At 45.8% G+C, this 21,136-nt stretch overlaps 1 protein-coding gene and 1 long non-coding RNA gene across 3 annotated transcripts in view; one reads left to right on the plus strand and one right to left on the minus strand.

Moving 5' to 3' along the window:
- LRP12 (LDL receptor related protein 12) overlaps positions 1-9,620 on the minus strand; it is a 90,690-nt gene extending 81,070 nt beyond the window's left edge. The window contains exons 1-2 of one of the 2 annotated variants that reach the window (XM_077271059.1): positions 9,531-9,620; positions 2,791-2,871 (exon numbers count right to left, since the gene is read on the minus strand). In XM_077271059.1, the coding sequence (XP_077127174.1) occupies positions 2,791-2,871; positions 9,531-9,573 (124 nt within the window). In that variant the 5' untranslated portion in view covers positions 9,574-9,620. Of the gene's footprint in view, positions 1-2,790; positions 2,872-9,444 lie in introns of both variants that reach the window. The other variant, XM_077271060.1, reaches the window with a different exon arrangement.
- Positions 9,559-21,136, plus strand: part of LOC143782970 (uncharacterized) — a 67,972-nt gene continuing 56,394 nt past the window's right edge. The window contains exons 1-2 of the long non-coding RNA XR_013217071.1: positions 9,559-9,677; positions 16,647-16,713. This is a non-coding gene — a long non-coding RNA (uncharacterized LOC143782970). The remainder of the gene's footprint in view (positions 9,678-16,646; positions 16,714-21,136) is intronic.

A 21,136-nucleotide genomic window follows, 5' to 3' on the forward strand; every position in this document is an offset into this window, starting at 1 on the left:
GACAGCCGACATGTCACCATGTGTTGTAACTCGCAGCAGACATTTCGTTCAGTCTGTGGTTTCCCCACACACAGAAGTCGCATTTCCTCCCATTCAGCTGTGCCCAGAAACACGAAGAGACAAACCACCGGCTGCCACCTGGAAAGACACGGCTGAACCCCCCATGGCCCCGATGTGACTGGTGCCGGGACAGGATTACAGCAGACGGACAGTATCATGGGCACGGTGAGGAGCTGCTACATTTGCCATGAAAGGTAATGCAGCATTGGTCAGTTATTTATTCCCAAGAGAGTGACACTCAAGAAAGGATTTTTTTTTTCCCCTTCTCTCCACAGGACACAGAAGTAGGAGATTGAGTTCACTAACCATTGTTCTTTGCAATAGTTAAAAAAAAAAAAAAAAAAAAAGCAAAACATCAGGGGATTTGGAAAATCAGAGTTTTTGCAAATTTTCCAAAACTGCGGCATACAATACATAGAGCGGCCGCTGAAGTTAGGTAACCACAAACGTGACAGCAGCGCACATTAAGGCCAAATTCACAGGATGAGGAGTTGGGGGAGTTTTTGATGATGTAGCATTTAGCTAAATTATTTTGTTTAGTCACCTGTTCGATGGTCCCATCGGGGCTAAATGTCCGAACCTCCTGCAATCCAGGCGCATGCACTGACAGAGTGAACGTGTGCCCTGTCGGGCATTATTTTTGTGCGTATACACCTACAAGACCAGAAGCAATGGGATGAAACTGAAAGGGAGGAGACACATTAGATATTAGAAAAAAAACAAACTTTTTGACAGTGAGGGTGATCAATGAGTGGAACAGGCTACCACGAGAGGTGGTGAGTTCTCCTTCAATGGAAGTCTTCAAACAGAGGCTGGACAGACATCTGCCTGGGATGATTTAGTGAATCCTGCATTGAGCAGGGGGTTGGACACGATGACCCTGGAGGTCCCTTCCAACTCTAACATTCTATGATTCTATACTGGAGGCGGACCCTGCAATGCAGTCTATGACAGGGTGAACATGCCGAAACTGATGCACAAGAGTGCGCATGTCGACTAAGCACCATTAAAGTCTATAGCCCTGTCAGCCTATACTCCTGAATCCCATTTTGTGAGGGGGTTTGGACACAAGCCCTGACGGGACCACCGGACAGGTGACTAAATGCAATGCGAAAGCACCCTTCAGTTACTAGCGTTTTTTTTTTTTTTTGTTTTTTTTTTACACTTCCCGTTATATGGCCTTGATAAAACTTTATTGATACAATCATAGGTGGCTCCATGTGTCTGCCGAGGTTTTTTTTTTTTTAATCAATCATAATTCTATGCGGAATATCTGCACATAAAACTCAGCGCATCCATAAGAGAAATTGACATGTGCAGCGACAATATGCAGCATTAAAAACCTCTCCAAAAACTCATTGTGGGAACTTAACCTAATGGGGAAACTGATCCATTTGTTTGCAATGGGCTCATAAAAAGTAATCATGATGTAACAGATCTATGTGAATGCAGACTAGGGCCTCATTCAGACACCAGTGTTGCATGTAAGCGTTCTCCCTGTATTTTTCAGAAATACCCATTATAACCTGTGGGGCTATTCACAGACTGCCGTACATGTCTATGAGGATGGAGACCACAGGCCAGGAGATCCACAGCTGATACGGACCGTACTCCAGACGGACATGCACAATAAGGCCGGGATCACACATGCGAGAAACACGTCCGTGTCTCGCATGTGAAACCCAAGCTCTGGCGCCGGCACTGTGGAGCGGAGCGTGCGGCCGCATAGGAACACATGGCGCCAGAGCTTGGGTTTCACATGCGAGACACGGACGAGTTTCTCGCATGTGTGATCCCGGCCTAATAGTTTACCACTGATGTTAGAGGCGGACAGCCCATACATTGTTATGCATGGGTAGAGATTACTGGACACATCTCACACAGTAATTCTTTGTAAAAATGGACAAAATCTATGAAAATAAACATTTAAGAATTCCAATGCTCTGAACTTATAAAACCGATCCATGCAGCAACTGTGCCGGAAGCAAGAGGCAAAGCAAATGTCATCCCAGAAGTACATCTGTCACTAGGGGTTTCAGGGCAAAGTCACTTTAATATGAAACTGAACAGTGATTGATCCAAGTGAAAGCAAGAGCCAACTCATTTTAGCTTGCCAACAGTATTCTCTCCACGGGACCCTCTAACGGTGGGGAGACTGCTGGGCATGACTGACGCTGGACATCTAGAAGGGACCTCATCCACAACGGCACTGAACCTCCGGCACTATGGATTACACTAAGACGAGGAGGCATCTCAGAGAGTTGGCATGTGGAACACCCTTCAGGACATGGAGATTTGGCCATCTACCTCTATCTAGCCACAAAGCCCGAGTGATCAAAGAAGATGAACATGCAGTGACCAATAATGAGGGCATCAAAACACTGTGAGCTGCTGGAGTCTTGGCTCCGGATACAAGGGATACCTCCTTCTGACTCATTTTAAGATTTTTCTTTTTGGAGCTCCAGAAATCCCTTCACAGGACACCTAGAGCCCTTTAATTTGTGAGCCTCACATTACCGTTCCTCATCAGTGTCATGAGGAACATTCGGAGGACTAGAAAGCGGTGGAGGTGCCTTGTGTGCCGGAAAGAAGATTGCCGCCACAGAAGTGAACAATGTCCTGGTCTGGGTGTCATGGAAGACTGAAGTGGATGTCAGACCAGGGTAGCTCAGATCTTTTTGCTCATCTCTAGTGAAGACGGATAATAAACCATACAGTTTTGGTACTCACCAGCCACACTGAGCAGACACAGCAGCAGCCCGGACAACCATCCCTGTAGAGACTGTGCACCCAGTCCCATGACAAATGTGCCTGTCGGAGAACAAACAATTAAAAACACTAATAAAATAACACATCGAATGTTATAAAAACACAAATCAGCATCAAATGCAGGGAAAATATTGAAATCGGCCCTGTTCACATTAGCGTTTTGGTTCCAGATAGGCCGTAGTCCCTGGTATGCAGAAAGATGCCACCAAGGATGTCAGGTATGGCCAAGAAAAAAAAAAACCATGGACAACTTTAAAGGGCAAGTCCAGTCTACAGCACTGACCAAGCCTGTGTATAGGTGAACTATTAGATCTGCGTTTATCCCCATTAAAGACCCCACACACAGTCCTCAGGATTCTTACAGAAAAAAAGAAAAAGGTCAATCATTATATGTGACGCTTTTTTAATTTTGTAACAATTTGCACTAGTGTTTATCCAAGGCCTATAAAGAACTCTATTGCGAAAACAAAATACCAATGGGCACGTGGCCAAGACACAAACCTTAAAAAACACCATCACAATGACAAACTCCGTGACTATGCTCTTATGTCTCCAGAACAAAATGACAATTTCCCAAATATTGAGTGGAAAAAATAAATAAAATAAGAAAAATATAATATATTATATATTAGCATTTTTACTGTGATTTTTAGAAAGCTGAGATTAAACAGCAGGTAAGTAAAAAATAATGATAAAAAAAAAAAATCTTGCACTGGAGAGCCTTAAAATTCAGCAGCTAAAATGTCCTCTTCAAGTGGTTGTTTAGGGCCATTTTATTTAAATTTTTGCTATGGGCCTAAAACCCTAACAGTCAGTTAGTTGCCAACAGTGGTCAGTGGACAGTGGTCTGCTCCTGCCAGCAAGTCAGGTGCTTCACATCAACAGAGCAGCTCCTCTTCCTCTTGGCTTCTCTGTGGATGAGGCGTGACTGCTGACATGTTGATTCACAGTTGGCTCCCCGCGGTTAGGCAGCAGGGAGCTGGCTCTCAATCAGCATGATGCTGGCAGTCATGTCCCCTCAACAGAGCAGAGTGGAAGAAAAGCTGCTTCTCTGTCAGAGAGCTGCAGAATCGCTACCAGGAGTGGTCTGTGATAGCTCTGTGCCAGCAGGGATCTTCGCTGGGCACAACAGGCAGGTAGATAGTAACTACCTGCCTGTTAGTTAATAGGCCCATAGGTCATTTAAAATAAATAATGAATAATAGTCCTGGATACGCTCTTTAACGTCAGAATATAGCAATTTCTGTCCATGATACCATTCAAATGCCGTAAAACAGGAACCTATGGTGCTCCAAGTTTGGTTTAGCAGAATAAATACAGGGTCTGATGTCATTTTTTAGCTGTGTGAATGCAGCCTAAAGCATCACTTCATTAGTCTCTCCAGTATTCACACTATATTGAGCCGCATGACTGAGCCCAGCGGATCCTCAGCGCAGCACTGCTGGCCACCGGAGATCACTTTGTGAATAAGACATTATAAAAAGGCAAAAATAATATCTGAGCGATTGTATAAACAGTTGAGGACAATTAGGCGTATCATTTATATCAGCACAGAACACAATGCATTAAGGGTATGTGCACACGTTCAGGTTTTTTCGCTATAAAAATGCAATAAAAACGCATAAAAAAACCATACATCCTATCATTTAGAATGCATTCCGCAATTTGTGCACATGATGCGCTTTTTTTCCGCTAAAAAAAAAACACATCGCGGTAAAGAAAAGCAGCTTGTTCATTAATTTTGCGGATTTTTCACGTTTTTCCCGCTATCTAAAGCTCCGGGAAAAAAACGTGAAAAAAAACCACATAAAAAACGCATGTGGATTTCTGGCAGAAATGTCTATTTTTTGTCAGGAAATTTCTGCAAGAAAACCTGAACGTGTGCACATACCCCAAAAGTGTGCAGATAAAATGTATGTAGCACAGGCTGCCAACACTGGGCACTGATGTAACCGGCAGGATGGCAATGCCCGATTCTCACATTTGCCGCTCTGTGCAGCACAATAGGGGAATTCATTTCTCCATGACATTATTAAAGGGATTTTCCAGGACTTAGCAACAAGATGTCTCAGTACAGACAGGAGTGACATAACCATAGGACAAGCCTGCTGCATAACGCAGAGAACCAATTCATTCTTGCAACTGCCGGGCGTCCCGATACCACATGATCACGGTGGGTAATCAAGGTGGTAAAGGAGAAGAAATAAGGGAACATTTCGGTTTGTAGCATCCACTGAGCACATTTGCCAGGAACGATCCCAGCCCTCAATTGTTTACCAACTATAGTAGGTGGAAAGCAATAGATCAGTCCTAGTAAAGACCTGGGATCTTTCTATGTAGTCAGACGGCCGAATAAATCAGACCGCAGTGCTGGCACGGACTGGCCGGCAGCTCTCCTGACCCAAACGTGACAGCTTCATGTATTTCAATGAAGCTGTATCGCTCAGGTGGGGAGAGCCGCTGGCCAGTCCGTGCTCTGCCTGCCCATTTATATGGCAGTCTGACTGTGCCTGTGTTATGTGGGCCATCTGGGCTTTGCTTTTTTTTTTTTTCAGAATGGAAGAAGGTTCTGCATGCAGGACACTTCCCCCCCCTTCCCCCCCCCCCCCCCATAATAACCATCAGGGCCCCGCTGCTTCCATTTTCATAACTAATGCAACAGATCACTTACTGCATTTATCGGCTCCTAAAACTGAACACACACATGAAATGTCTGAACAGACGGGTGACCAGATCTAGTCAGTGTGGTAGCAAGACTCTACATCATCTGGGGAAAAGAGGAATCGCCTCAAGTCTTGTACCTAAATACAGGACTAGTGCACCCCCAGCACACAAGTAGCGATACCCCCTCATCACCAAAACGGCCACACACAATAGAGTAGATTAATTGCTGGAAGTGATGTTCAGCATAGAAGTAGTAAGTACCGTATATATTTATTACATATTATTTGGAACAGCACTTTACCAATAGTTGGGTGCACGCCTCCCAGACAAAACATACAAGACTTGCCTCAATCCAGACATAGGAAAAAATGCAGGCAGCACTCCATAGCTTAAAGGTGAAACAAATGTGGATAATGACGTTATCTTCTGTTAACATATATGGAGCGACGATAAATGTCATCCACACTGGCTGAGCTCACTGGTCACTCAGTTGCCAGAATCTTGACTAAACCTCCATTTTGGTGTGCAAGGGGCGGGAGAATGCACGGACTGAAATTCTGGCTTGTGGGGTTATTAACATTTTCTGCACCTCGCACACTGGGGGGGTCTATCTAGGTACAGTCGATAAGACGGGGATGACACTGGGGGTCTAGGTACAGTCGATAAGACAGGGGGGGGATGACACTGGGGGTCTAGGTACAGTCGATAAGACGGGGATGACACTGGGGGTCTAGGTACAGTCGATAAGACAGGGGGGGGGATGACACTGGGGTCTAGGTACAGTCGATAAGACAGGGGGGGGGGATGACACTGGGGGTCTAGGTACAGTCGATAAGATGTGGGGATGACACTGGGGGTCTAGGTACAGTCGATAAGACGGGGGGATGACACTGGGGGTCTAGGTACAGTCGATAAGACGGGGGGAATGACACTGGGGGTCTAGGTACAGTCGATAAGACAAGGGAATGACACTGGGGGTCTAGGTACAGTCGATAAGACAGGGGAATGACACTGGGGGTCTAGGTACAGTCAATAAGACAGGGGGATGACACTGGGGGTCTAGGTACAGTCAATAAGACAGGGGGATGACACTGGGGGTCTAGGTACAGTCAATAAGACAGGGGGATGACACTGGGGGTCTAGGTACAGTCAATAAGACAGGGGGATGACACTGGGGGTCTAGGTACAGTCAATAAGACAGGGGGATGACACTGGGGGTCTAGGTACAGTCAATAAGACAGGGGGATGACACTGGGGGTCTAGGTACAGTCAATAAGACGGGGGGGATGACACTGGGGGTCTAGGTACAGTCAATAAGACAGGGGGATGACACTGGGGGTCTAGGTACAGTCAATAAGACGGGGGGGATGACACTGGGGGTCTAGGTACAGTCAATAAGACAGGGGGATGACACTGGGGGTCTAGGTACAGTCAATAAGACGGGGGGGATGACACTGGGGGTCTAGGTACAGTCAATAAGACAGGGGGATGACACTGGGGGTCTAGGTACAGTCAATAAGACGGGGGGGATGACACTGGGGGTCTAGGTACAGTCAATAAGACAGGGGGATGACACTGGGGGTCTAGGTACAGTCAATAAGACAGGGGGATGACACTGGGGGTCTAGGTACAGTCAATAAGACAGGGGGATGACACTGGGGGTCTAGGTACAGTCAATAAGACAGGGGGATGACACTGGGGGTCTAGGTACAGTCAATAAGACAGGGGGATGACACTGGGGGTCTAGGTACAGTCAATAAGACAGGGGGATGACACTGGGGGTCTAGGTACAGTCAATAAGACAGGGGGATGACACTGGGGGTCTAGGTACAGTCAATAAGACAGGGGGATGACACTGGGGGTCTAGGTACAGTCAATAAGACGGGGGGGATGACACTGGGGGTCTAGGTACAGTCAATAAGACAGGGGGATGACACTGGGGGTCTAGGTACAGTCAATAAGACGGGGGGGATGACACTGGGGGTCTAGGTACAGTCAATAAGACAGGGGGATGACACTGGGGGTCTAGGTACAGTCAATAAGACGGGGGGGATGACACTGGGGGTCTAGGTACAGTCAATAAGACAGGGGGATGACACTGGGGGTCTAGGTACAGTCAATAAGACAGGGGGATGACACTGGGGGTCTAGGTACAGTCAATAAGACGGGGGGGATGACACTGGGGGTCTAGGTACAGTCAATAAGACAGGGGGATGACACTGGGGGTCTAGGTACAGTCAATAAGACAGGGGGATGACACTGGGGGTCTAGGTACAGTCAATAAGACAGGGGGATGACACTGGGGGTCTAGGTACAGTCAATAAGACAGGGGGATGACACTGGGGGTCTAGGTACAGTCAATAAGACAGGGGGATGACACTGGGGGTCTAGGTACAGTCAATAAGACAGGGGGATGACACTGGGGGTCTAGGTACAGTCAATAAGACAGGGGGATGACACTGGGGGTCTAGGTACAGTCAATAAGACAGGGGGATGACACTGGGGGTCTAGGTACAGTCAATAAGACAGGGGGATGACACTGGGGGTCTAGGTACAGTCAATAAGACAGGGGGATGACACTGGGGGTCTAGGTACAGTCAATAAGACAGGGGGATGACACTGGGGGTCTAGGTACAGTCAATAAGACAGGGGGATGACACTGGGGGTCTAGGTACAGTCAATAAGACAGGGGGATGACACTGGGGGTCTAGGTACAGTCAATAAGACAGGGGGATGACACTGGGGGTCTAGGTACAGTCAATAAGACAGGGGGATGACACTGGGGGTCTAGGTACAGTCAATAAGACAGGGGGGATGACACTGGGGATCTAGGTACAGTCAATAAGACAGGGGGGATGACACTGAGGGTCTAGGTACAGTCAATAAGACAGGGGGGATGACACTGGGGGTCTAGGTACAGTCTATAAGACAGGGGGGATGACACTGGGGATCTAGGTACAGTCAATAAGACAGGGGGGATGACACTGAGGGTCTAGGTACAGTCTATAAGACAGGGGGGATGACACTGGGGATCTAGGTACAGTCAATAAGACAGGGGGGATGACACTGGGGGTCTAGGTACAGTCAATAAGACAGGGGGGATGACACTGGGGGTCTAGGTACAGTCTATAAATACAGGGGGATGACACTGGGGGTCTAGGTACAGTCAATTATATGGGGGATGACACTGGGGGTCTAGGTACAGTCAATAAGATGTGGGGATGACACTGGGGGTCTAGGTACAGTCTATAAGACAGGGGGGATGACACTGGGGATCTAGGTACAGTCAATAAGACAGGGGGGATGACACTGGGGGTCTAGGTACAGTCTATAAGACAGGGGGGATGACACTGGGGGTCTAGGTACAGTCAATAAGACAGGGGGGATGACACTGGGGGTCTAGGTACAGTCTATAAATACAGGGGGATGACACTGGGGGTCTAGGTACAGTCAATTATATGGGGGATGACACTGGGGGTCTAGGTACAGTCAATAAGATGTGGGGATGACACTGGGGGTCTAGGTACAGTCGATAAGACGGGGGGATGACACTGGGGGTCTAGGTACAGTCGATAAGATGGGGGGGGACAGTCAATAAGATGGGGGGGGATGACACTGGGGGTCTAGGTACAGTCAATAAGACAAGGGAATGACACTGGGGGTCTAGGTACAGTCGATAAGACAATGGGGCTGTGTAGACCCGGCTAATAATGGAGCAGCCTCCAGCCCTCTGTATACAGGCACAGTGCGGCTCCGTATAGCGCAGGAGAGCCGTATAGCGGGGCTGTGTGCACTGTACACACCACATAATGGGCTCTGTGTGCCGCCTGTATGTCAGGACACAATAGAGTTCTATGTAGAACCGCAGCACAGCGGGAACAATGGGGGTCTATATAAGGCAGAGTCATGGACGTCTCCATCCAGCGACCTCCCCCGCAGCACAGCACTCACCTCCCTGCCGTGTTCCGCGCTCGGTCCGCCGCTCGGTAACGGATGAGCACGGAGAGCAGACCGGATACTGAGCGATACACACTCACCCTGCAAAAAAAACACTTCCCTGCTGCGTCTGCCTCCGCCCATCTGCCCACTCACGTCCAATCACCATGGGGCACGCAATCCACCAATCGACGACAGCCGCTTATCTCGATTCTACACGATGTAATATGGAAAGAGAGCTGTGATTGGTCAGTAGCAAAACTATGGGGGTATAGAAAGCCTAAAGCTAATGAGAGAAGGTTACAGTGTGCTGTGCTGGAGAGAGTGGTGTCAGGAGGTCAGGGGGGCGGCTCAGGGCAGTGTGAGGGGCTGCTGCTAGCAAAAGGGAGCATGGCATGGTATTCTGTCACTCACTGCATAGCCAACTTGTTCATATGTGTAGATGAGTATACAGTGAGTATAAAAAGTCTACACACCCCTGTAAAAAAAAATCATACCATGTAATAGAAGTTTTTCCCCGCTTCGGTATGGCACTTTATGGCAGAATTAGCAATGTTACCCCCAGCCCCCCCCACATCTCCTGTGTACAGCGCCCTCTTCAGGTCCCCCACAGATTTTCAGTTGAGTTCAGGCCTGGGCTCTGGCTTGTCCTTTCCAAAATTTTAACCTTTTTCTGGCGAAGCCGTTTTTTGTTGATTTGTATGTGACTCAGTGTTGTTTTTGTGCTGAAATATGTGATTCCTTTTCATCTTCAGCTTATCAATAGCTGCCTGACGGTATTAATAAAAAAAATTGAGAAATATTTGGAACTGTTCATAATTCACCTTGACTAAAGACCCAGTTCCAGCTGCCGAAAAGGAGCCCCAAAGCATAATGCTGCCTCCACCATACTTCATTGTGGGTATGATGTTCTTTTCATGATGTGCAGTGGTGACTTTGCTCCAAACATATTTTTTGGAATTATGGCCAAAAAGTTCAAGCTTGGTCTTGTCAGATCATAATACATTTTCCCACATGCTTTTGGGAGATGATGTAGGTTTGGGCACAAACTTAGCTGGTCTTAGATGATTTTCTATAGAAGAAAAGACTTCCATTACTTTCCTGCAGCTCCTTTAATGTTGCTGTAGGCCTCTTGTCAGTCTCCCTGACAAATTGTCTTCTGGTCTCTTCATCAATTTTCAAGCGACATTTAGTTCTAGGTAATGTCAATGTTGTGCCAAATTAAACCACCTCTTGATGACCGTTGTCACAATGTTCCTGGTATATCCAGTGTCTCAGAATTTTTTTTATACACTTCTGATAACTTTTAACAATGAGATCCCTTTGCTGTGTTGTAAGCTGTTTACAGACCATGACTTTTAGCTCTTGCTTTGAAAGTCTGGTCTTTTCTTATGTTACTTACATTCATTTGAAGAAAAGTAATTCCTCAACTCCTTATTGAATTTTCGCCTTTTATGTCTAGTTTTTGGTGTTTTTCATTTGTGCCCTACTTTATATGAAGCGGATTGGCACATACCGTTCCGTGCAACAAAATCCTTTATTGTGGCTTCATCATACCAACAGCAGGTAGATAAAACAGTGGAGCAAAGACAGATGACGATCGTTTCACGCTTACATTGCGCTTCAACGGGTCCTGATGTGAAAAAGATCTTAAGTGATCGAAACGCGTTGCTTGTACCTCTTTTTTCCGCTGCATATACGTCCACTATGTACAAGGATCTTAAGATTGTTATGGAGTTTTAGCTTGAAAATAAAGACTTTGAATTTTAAAGGAGCTGGAACTACCACTTTTCCTTCACATTAGTGTCTACTGCACGTCAAGTCAAGACGAAGTTCCGCGCACCTGTGGTTGTCGGTGAGCTGGCTGAGGCTAAGCCTCTTTTCTTTTTCTTTTACTTTTGTTACATTCACAGCTACCTGCATAATTCCAATTTAGGCCATCTTCACAATTTTGACTTTCACGATCTGATTATATGCCGTTATCTCCAGACTGGCTGCGGGTTTTTTGTCCCAAACTTAACAGCCTCATATAAGACTATAAGGCCTCACCGAGACGTCCATTTTTCACATACATGTTCTGTAGTTTTCACATGTAGAACACATACTCATTAAAGGGGAGGTCCAGGCCTGGGGATCAAGTCTGCAGTCACTCTATGCAGTATGTGCATTGTCAGGATTCTCTGGTGGCAACTCCAGGAGTGGGTGCGTGACCACAAGTTTGCAATTTGTATACATGCGGTCATGTGCCGACTAGACGTGTTCGACCTTGCTCAATACTAGTGGACGTGTCTAGTAGGAATGTGGCTGTAAGGCCGGGATCACACTTCAGCAAGATACGGCCGAGTCTCGCAGGTTAAAACCAAGCTCTGGCACCGGCACTCCAGAGCGGAGTGTGCGGGCGCATAGCAATACATGGAGCCGCATGCTCCGCTCTGGAGTGCCGGTGCCAGAGCTTGGTTTTAACCTGCGAGACTCGGCCGTATCTCGCTGTAGTGTGACTCCGGCCTAAGTGTGAACAGCACATACTTTACAGTCACCGGACGCTTGCTGCTGGCACCGGAGACTCCTGACAGCACGCACTGTGCACGCTGTGACAATTCACAAGTCTGCAGTCATATTGAGTGACTGCAGACCTGCGCCCCAAGCCTTGTCAAAACCCTTTAAACTCTTTGGTGCTATTCACACTTGCGGAATCAAAATAATCAGGGAGACCTTGCTGTTGTCAATTGGAGTCTTAAATAAAAATCACCGGGGATATCACGGACCGGACATGGGTGGCATCAGCGTACAATCCGTGATTACGATTACTTTTAACAGTTTCCATGGGTGAAAATCACTGATTAAACACTGATGGTAAATCTGGCACAGTGACCAATAATGATGAAACTCGGACTGGGAAAAATCAGGACATCTGAATGAAGCCTAAGGCTAGGTTCACATTGCGTTAGGGCAATCCGTTTAGCGCTAGCGGATTGCGCTAATGCAATGTTTATTTAGGGGCCGCGTTCAGGGGTCGCGTTAACGTCCCCGCTCTCGCAGATCCCCGATCTGCGAGAGCGGGGAACGGACCTCGGGCGCGCCGCGGACGCTGCAAGCAGCGTCCGAGGCGCATCACAGAAGAACGGCACATCACTAGCGCGAGCCGAAAAAGGCACGCGATAGTGATGCGCTGCAGGCGAAATTTACATTGCTGTCAATGGGTGCGCTAACGGACCCGTTGCACGGCGTTAATTGCGACATTTTCGCCGTGCAACGCTGTCCGTTAGCGATCACCCACTAACGCAATGTGAACCTAGCCTTAGGCTGTTGAATTGCGGTCAGGAGGCTGGTGGGTGGTCCGGACCGTGAACGTTATACTCACTTATGTATTGATGTGCCCCTTATATTGTCCCAAATATACCATCATTTTACAACAATCACTGTATGAGATGTGAAGAACCTCTTTATAGTAATCACACATCATACTGATGCCGATACCACAAAAAACATTGGAAGCAAATGGGCTTGTGGCTATGTGTGACAGATGTCCCGTGTGCAGCTGCTCGCAGTAGTGTCCGGCATGGAGCAGCTGATGCATTTCTATAGGAATCTCTCAGTTTGTCTCCCGTCTTCCTGATTGTAGGGAGCAATAGAAATAGGGGTCCCAGAAGTTGCAATTCTAAATAAGCAATTTAACCTCCATCGAAGTGACCCCATTATTAGGGCAAATATGGATACCCCATAAGTAATAGTGCTACACACACCTCCATGCACCACTGTGCCAGCAAATTACCTGAGCTCAACAGTTGACACAGAACGCCATGTCATGAACAGTGCCGGTTTTGTCATTCCTTTTACACAGAATTCCTATTAACTCCTTCATTACTGCGCCACTCCTTATTTTTTGCTCTTCAGATTTTTTTTTCTCTCTTTCTTCCACCTTTGTAAAAACAAGCAACTTTGCCATTTGCACATTTTTAATTTTATGGTTTACTGCTTGCTGCCTAGGTTGCTGGCTACAGCTGTAGATGGTCAGCGGTGCCTAAGCAAGGATCGCAGTGTTTACAAGCTCTTTGATCTAGATCTTGTAAGCGCTGCTCTGAGAATAGCTGGATACGGCCAGCTTCATTGACCCCCCTTCGCTTCTCGGATGCAGAGGCAAAGGTGCTTTTTCTTGCAACATGAGTTAGTGCACTATTTGGCCACTGCCACAACGATGTCATTGGTCTGAGCTGTCAATCATCAGAAGCACCCCAGCTCTACTCTCATAGCGAGCCGCACGCCAGGAGGCAACGTAGACAGAATATGAGAAAACCCTTTTAACTCATAGATACCAACATCGGATATTCAAAACAAAAACAAAAAAATATTTACCTTAGTTCTCATTTCTCTGACCGCCCTCCTGCTCGCCGCCTGTATTCTGGTCCTCTTCTTTCCACTGTTGCGTGCCGCATGTCCAGGATCTTCATTATAGGCCAAACCATACTGCCGACAGACGTCACTGTGTATTGTAAGGCTGTGATGTCTTGACGTGCACTGTGACCTTATAGCATTCAGTGACCTCTCAGCCTGGGCATATGCTTCATCTTTTAAAACTTTTTTTTAACTGCTTTAGGCTTTGAAAGCCAGGAAGCAGCTAAAAGAAGCGACTGGTCCATTGTCCAAGAGGCTTCCTCTGGAAGCTGCTACAATTTTAGATATATATATATATATATATGCACATCATGTGCATGTACCCTAGCTAAAACCACTGTTTCACATGCCAGTCCTAATCAAAGGAGTGCTGGAAAAAATTTGGCAAAGCTATTTAAGAACATACAGCTCTTAGTAAATTTGGAGCATCTTACATTATCACATCCACATGCAAAGAAAAATGCTTGCAGAGTGGCCCGTCTACAAGGTAAAGGTTGGGAATGCGGTACTAGCCTCTTGACCCTTAAGAGCCCATGCTGCAAGTCCGAAGCCAAGTGCCCCTTAAAGTGGTTATCCTAAAAACTAACAGGGGCAACTACCTGCCTGTTCTATCCAGTGCAGGCTCAGAGCAGTTAGTGACCGCTCCTGCTGGCGATTCAGCTGCTCCATATCAACAGGGAAGTTCTTACTCTTTTGAGCTGCTCTGTCGATGGGGCGTGACTGTCAACATCAAAGAAGTTTTTCCTCTTCTGAGCTGCTCTACCAGCGGGGCATGACTTTCAACATCATGCTGATTGGCATCTGGCTTCCTGCAGTTAGGCATCGAGGAGCCGGCTGTCAATCAGCATAACTTTGGCAGCCATGCCCCATCAATAGAGCAGAAGAGAAGCCGCTCCTCTGTCGACTTAGCATATGGAGAAGCCACTGAATCGCCGGCAGAACTGATCTGTGACCGATCTGTGCCAGCAGAGATCACACCAGGACAACAGGAAGGTAGTTAACAACTACTAGACTATTAGTTCATAGGTCAGTGATAACAAAATAAAATAGTCTTGGATAACCCCTTTAAAGAGTGCCAGTCTTTCACCTATTTAAAAGTTGCATTAAGATTCCTCTTTAACATATCCATCCACAGTCTTCTAAAGCAGTGCAAGCCAAAGTGCTCTCCTAGCAATCCAACTAGGTGCCCCATAACTATGTATCTCCATGGCACATTCAACTGTATTGGGTCATCATTCCTCCTCTGGTCCTAGCTCAACCACCAAAGTGAAAATAACAGAGAAAGCAGTGCAACCTTTGACAGCTCTCATGCTTTTGTGGACACTCAGCGTTGGACCTAGCGCACAGGTGATGGACTGTTTTGCAATGGGGGGGGGGTCGAGGCTGTTGAGTTAACCCTTATAACTCCCAATTCATACACACATTCTACTCTACATTCGCCTTGTGTTGCGTTATGCCACACAATGCACATGGAGTACAAACAGTAATGAATAGACCAGAATAAGTAGCAGGTGCTTGCCCAGTTTTGTACCCAGGCTATAGACTATCTTTATTTGGGGGTTTTAACTCCATAATTGCACGCATGAACACCATTCTCCAACCTCGTGCATGTCAGTTGCATTATGATATTCACTAAACATGGTTTAACCACAGTAATGAGAAGAGAGAAACACCTTAACAGGTAGGCTTGAAATTAAGCACATTATGACCTCGATATGTCAGCCTGCGACAGTGCGTCAAGGTATTGTAACGCGTCCAGGTCTGCTGAGACAGTACAGTATATGAGGAGCCTAGATGCACCGAATCAGCAGCAGTGTCCTTCAAAATGGTCCAACAATCTCAGCAGCATTGTAATATGATGGTAATATATCCTAGGAGCAAACTCACAGTCTTTGATTATTATGTCAAGAACCATAAGCTGAAGAAAGATACTTAAATGTATTGAAATGAATCCTGACATGTAAGTTATCTTTCCTTAGATGTGATGACAGTTCCACTTACTAAGAATATCATTTCAGGATTTTGCACAGCATGTTAATGTGGCGGTAAGAGAACACTAGGAGGAGCGGTTTACATGAGATATGTCCTGGAGAGAAGTTTGGAAAATGCATGTCCAGAGTGGTTACAAGGGGTACGGACAGTGGGCTCCAATATGGATGGGCTTTGCCTCTGCTATAGCTTCTGTGGACCAAGTTTAACAGTCAATTCCCAGGAGTTGAGGCCGACCAGCATAACCAAAAGTGCTGCCAATTGAGCTTGTTGATCTTTGCTTCTCATATTTGTTTCCCTGTGTTCAGCCACTTAATATACACTTTATGGACAAAAGAATTGAATCCAGTTTTTTTTAGTCTCACTATCTCCAGTATATAACATCCTGCTCCTCACCATGCCATCTACCTTTGTAGAAATTTGTGACAGGGGTGTGGCCTCCCTCTCCTGAGCTGGAAATTACATTTAAAGGCTTCCCCAGACTGGTGTCCACAGGTCGGAACCCGGTCCTTTTGTCTGCCCTTATTCAGACACTGAGCTCAACTCTAACACATGGTAAGGTTTTTAATATTGGACAGCTTAGGACTGTCCCGATCAGGGTCACCTTGTCAACAATGGGATGGCTGTTTTTTTAAAATCTAAAACAGTAATACTAAGAACTCTGTGTTATTTAAATGCACTTTTGCTTTTTACTTATTTAGTTACAGCAGGGTTTTTGCTCATTTTGCTTCTAGTAGGTTTTGTGCGCTTTTTGGCCAATGTGAACACGCGTTTATGTGCTGCATGTAGACCAACTTAAACCAAGCTCAATTTTTGTGTTTTTTTATTTGTGACAGATTGGCTGGTGGTAAAGAACTCACTGAACCCAGCACCGTCCTGTAATCAGAGCCACCATTGTAGCAAGTCAGTTCCTGACATTTCTTCCTTCCTCAATATTCCACCATCTGCAAGTGATATTATTGATAAGATAAGGAACCGCAGCAACTCAGCCATGAAGTGGAGATCACATAATGTTACAGAGCGGGGTCACCGAGTGCTGAGGAGCAGAGGGCAGAAAAGTCACCAACGCTCTTCTGACTCCATAACTGCCAGTCCAGACCTCCTCTGGTATTAGGCCTCTTTCACACTTCCGTCTTTTTGTTTCCGTCAAAATCCATTGTTTTGTGAAAAATGTTTCTGCTGGATCCATTTTTTTCTCATAGACTTCTATTAGCGACGGATTGTGATGGATGGCCTTCAGTTTCATCCGTCGTGGACTGGATCTATTGTAAAATCGCTGTACATCGGGCGTCCCCCGCAGCCTTCCCGATGCTTGCGATGCTCCCGGCAGCTCCCGTTCCCAGTGATGCCTTGCGACAATAATCTGATGACTTAGCGGTCTCGCGAGACCGAAACGTCATCACAGGTCATTGTCTCGCAAGGTATCACTGGGAACAGGAGCTGCCGGGAGCATCGCAAGCATCGGGAAGGCTGCGGGGGACGCCGGAAGGTAAGAATATCACGATTTTTTTTTTTTTTTTAATTATTTTTAACATGAGTTGTGTTGTGTATGCGTTTTCGCAGCTAAAAACGCGGCGAAGATGCATACACAACGTGAGCACATAGCCTTAAATTCTGGCAACAACTGCCTCAACGGATCCGTCCAAAAAACGGATCCAGTGCATCAGTCTTTTACAATCTGCACAGGATCAGTCTTTTCAACATTTTGACGGATTGTGACTGATTGTAAAAAACGGGAGTGTGAAACAGACCTTAACATCAGCACAAAACTGTGTGCTGGAAGCCTCATGATATGGACATCCATGGCTGAGCAGATGTATGCAGCCTTACATCACCAAGCGTTAGGCTGAGCATCAGATGGGGTGGTGTAAACTTTGGAACAGTGGAAACATTCTTTGTGGAGTGTCGGGTCATGTTTCTTTGTCCGGCATCTAATGAAGGACTCTGGATTTGGTGAATGCCAGGAGAACATTAAAGGGAACCTGTCAACCCCAAAATCGAAGATGAGGTAAGCCCACCAGCATCAGGGGCTTATCTACAGCATTCTGTAATGCTGTAGATAAGCCCCGATGTATCCTGAAAGATGAGAAAAAGAGGTTATATTATACTCACCCAGGGGCGGTCCGGGTCCAGTCCGATGGGCATTGCAGTCCGGTCCGGGGCCTCCCATCTTCATAGGATGAAGTCCTCTTCTTGTATTTATGCTGCGGCTTTGGCGCGGGCGTACTTTGTCTGCCCTGTTGAGGGCAGAGCAAAGTACTGCAGTGCGCAGGCGCCGGGAAAGGTCAGAGAGGCCTGGCACCTGCGCACTGCAGTACTTTGCTCTGCCCTCAACAGGGCAGACAAAGTACGCCTGCGCCGGAGCCGCAGCATGAAGACAAAAAGAGGACGTCATCGTAAGAAGATGGGAGGCCCTGGACTGGACCGCGACACCCATTGGATCGGACCGCCCACCCAGGTGAGTATAATCTAACTTCTTTTTCTCATCTTTAGGCTGCCGTCACACTAGCAGTATTTGGTCAGTCTTTTACATCAGTATTTGTAAGCCAAAACCAGGAGTGGGTGATAAATGCAGAAGTGGTGCATATGTTTCTATTATACTTTTCCTCTTATTGTTCCACTCCTGGTTTTGGCTTACAAATAATGATGTAAAATACTGACCAAATACTGCTAGTGTGACGGCAGCCTTAAGGTGACATCTACCTTGGCTACTGTTGGGCACATTATTCATTTGGAAGATTCACATGTGGACTGGTCTGGGTATCATATAAAGGGGATTCTGTTTATATTTATCTATTACTTTGAATATATTTACTGTATGTTTTGTTCCCTTACCCTTCTTACTGCATCTATTGAATTTTTGTATGCATATATTTCATCCAGGATGCACTATTAACATCAGCTTGTATCTTTGTTTTTGGCATGTTTTTAGACATAATCACGCACCATTTTACAGTGTTCTTATCATGTAAATTTCAATTTTGTAACTAATGAAGATTATTTGATAGTATTTATAATTTATTCAGTTAATCAGTTTTATCAGCAAGAGATTATCACTAGAAGACTAGGGCTCACGTGCAAGCCAGTCCAACTAATTTGTGTAACTCCGCCCCACCACTGATTGACAGCTTGCTGAACACGTACAGTTTACACTGGAAGCTGCCAATCGGGAGTGTGGGTAAGGTTGTACACAGCTCAGCATTCTGAGCACTGACACATCTACAACAGAGAAAACAGGGATTCTATCAAAACTGCACCAAGCAGTCCAGTCAGTGACACATTACTGGAATCAGGGTCTGTTGCCCTATATTATTGTCACAATTGCTCCTATCGGTGTGTCTGGACACAATGACTGAAAGTTCAGCCGTCCTATCTAGGGATGAGGCATGCTGAGCTGTCAGTGTTGTGAGTGACAGTCCAGCCACTCAATCGGGTCCGGGGTGTGTGGTGTTTTTTCCATGTGTCTCCTGTTTGGAGTGATTACCCGGCTATTTAGCTGGCTATCTGCCACCAATTACTGCCAGTTGTAGCTTAGCTCAAGTGGTCTGTGTTTGCTAAGTGCTCTCAGTTCTTATATTCTGATCTTTGCTGCTCGGCCTTAGATTTGCCCTTGACCCTCCGCTTGCCTAGCCCCTTTGTCTTGATACACTACTTTCCTGGAATTCTGACCTCGAACAGTGATCAGACTATGCACCTGTCTTTTTCCTTAGTTTACGGCGAGCTCTCTTGGTATCTGACCCCGGACCCCTTGACAACCCTGCCTTACAGCTTGTTTGTGAGCAGTGACTAGCCTCACATTTATGCATCTCTGATTACATAGCAAAAACTTGCTTACAGATTAATTTTGCGAAGAACACAATTTAAATTCTTAGCAATAGTTATCTGATGCCACGAAGTTACAGTAATCAATGTAGTGCATATAGAGAACGAGACACAAATTTAGTGGTTTCCTAAAAAAGGGAAGTATTTTGCAACACAGAAAGTCTTAGTGATAAGATGGTAAAGATGCGGGTATTTTTTGTAATCTTTGCCAGTAATAGTGACAGATGTGTGAGATAAAAGTTCACATCAGAACCAATGTAACACCCAGATGGTGGGCTTGTCTTAAAATGTAATTTTATTGGATCACAAGTGCAAATTTTTGTTTTATTGTACCTGTCTGTCTCTTACTTAGCCTCTTGTCCTTTATTTGTTCATGATTTGTACCTTATTATGTATTTTTAAATGATTTTAATGTTGTGTGAACCCTGTTTCTGTATGTACAGCACCCGGGAATTAAGGATCCTATAAAAATAATAATAATATTATTAATAATAATAATTCACAAAATGAATGTAATTTAATAAACCATTTACTGCAGGAAAAAGGTGTGGTACCCCATAACCTTTTTTCTTTTATGAAAACATCTGGTTGGGGAACGTTAATGGTTGACACAATTTAAGATCAAATTTTTTTCCCCCCTGAAATGCGTTCCCTTATGACACACAGTATCTCATATGGAATTTCTGGCACAGAAAAACCTCAGCAAAATCCTCAGCAGTAAATACTGAAAATGTTAGCTTTTCTGTACATTTCACTGTTCGCAATGCAAAAGGGGAAATCTGAGGAGACATCCCCAGCCTAGATTGATATGCTACAGATTTCAAATCCCCTGCGCTGGCAAATTTCTGCAGAAGATTTTCTCGCCATTGTGTGATAGAGATTTTGTGAAATGTCATTCACATGACAACTTCAGAGGGGATTTAGTCTTTTCCTGATTATTAACCCAGCATGTTCCCTACCACTCTCGGTGTAGGTAAAATAAACACGTGACTGCTACTTGGATAAAATGGCCACAGCAGCCTTTTATTAAATATTACACACAAAACCTGGAGCGTCCACAATAATGGCAAGCCCACAACAATATTAACATAGTAAATATTATATGGCTACGAACAGCTAATAGGTCTAGTTCAGAGACAAACCCCACAACTTTACGAATTTCCCTGGCCGCACCACCCCAGCCCAGAGAATAATTTATACCCCTAACCTTTAAGTACCTATGCCTACTAATTACATTGGGCTGTAACAGAAGCCACTATTCCCCTATAGTGTCTTCCCACCAAAGGACATGACCAACTACCATTCTCTAAACCAGACCTATTCCCCACCACAGACCTGATCACTTGACACCTTTGTGGCCTGGATCCACCATACCTCCAAGGCTTTTTCAATACAGTCCCTCAGACCCAGCATCCACAAGTCAGTGCCGTTGGCGTTGAGATGGATACCATCAAACTGTAAATAATGCCTCAAATGCATCTTAATGTCTTATGACACACCACCA

The sequence above is a fragment of the Ranitomeya variabilis genome, chromosome 6 (genome assembly GCF_051348905.1).
Source record: "Ranitomeya variabilis isolate aRanVar5 chromosome 6, aRanVar5.hap1, whole genome shotgun sequence".
NCBI classification, from domain to species: domain Eukaryota; kingdom Metazoa; phylum Chordata; class Amphibia; order Anura; family Dendrobatidae; genus Ranitomeya; species Ranitomeya variabilis.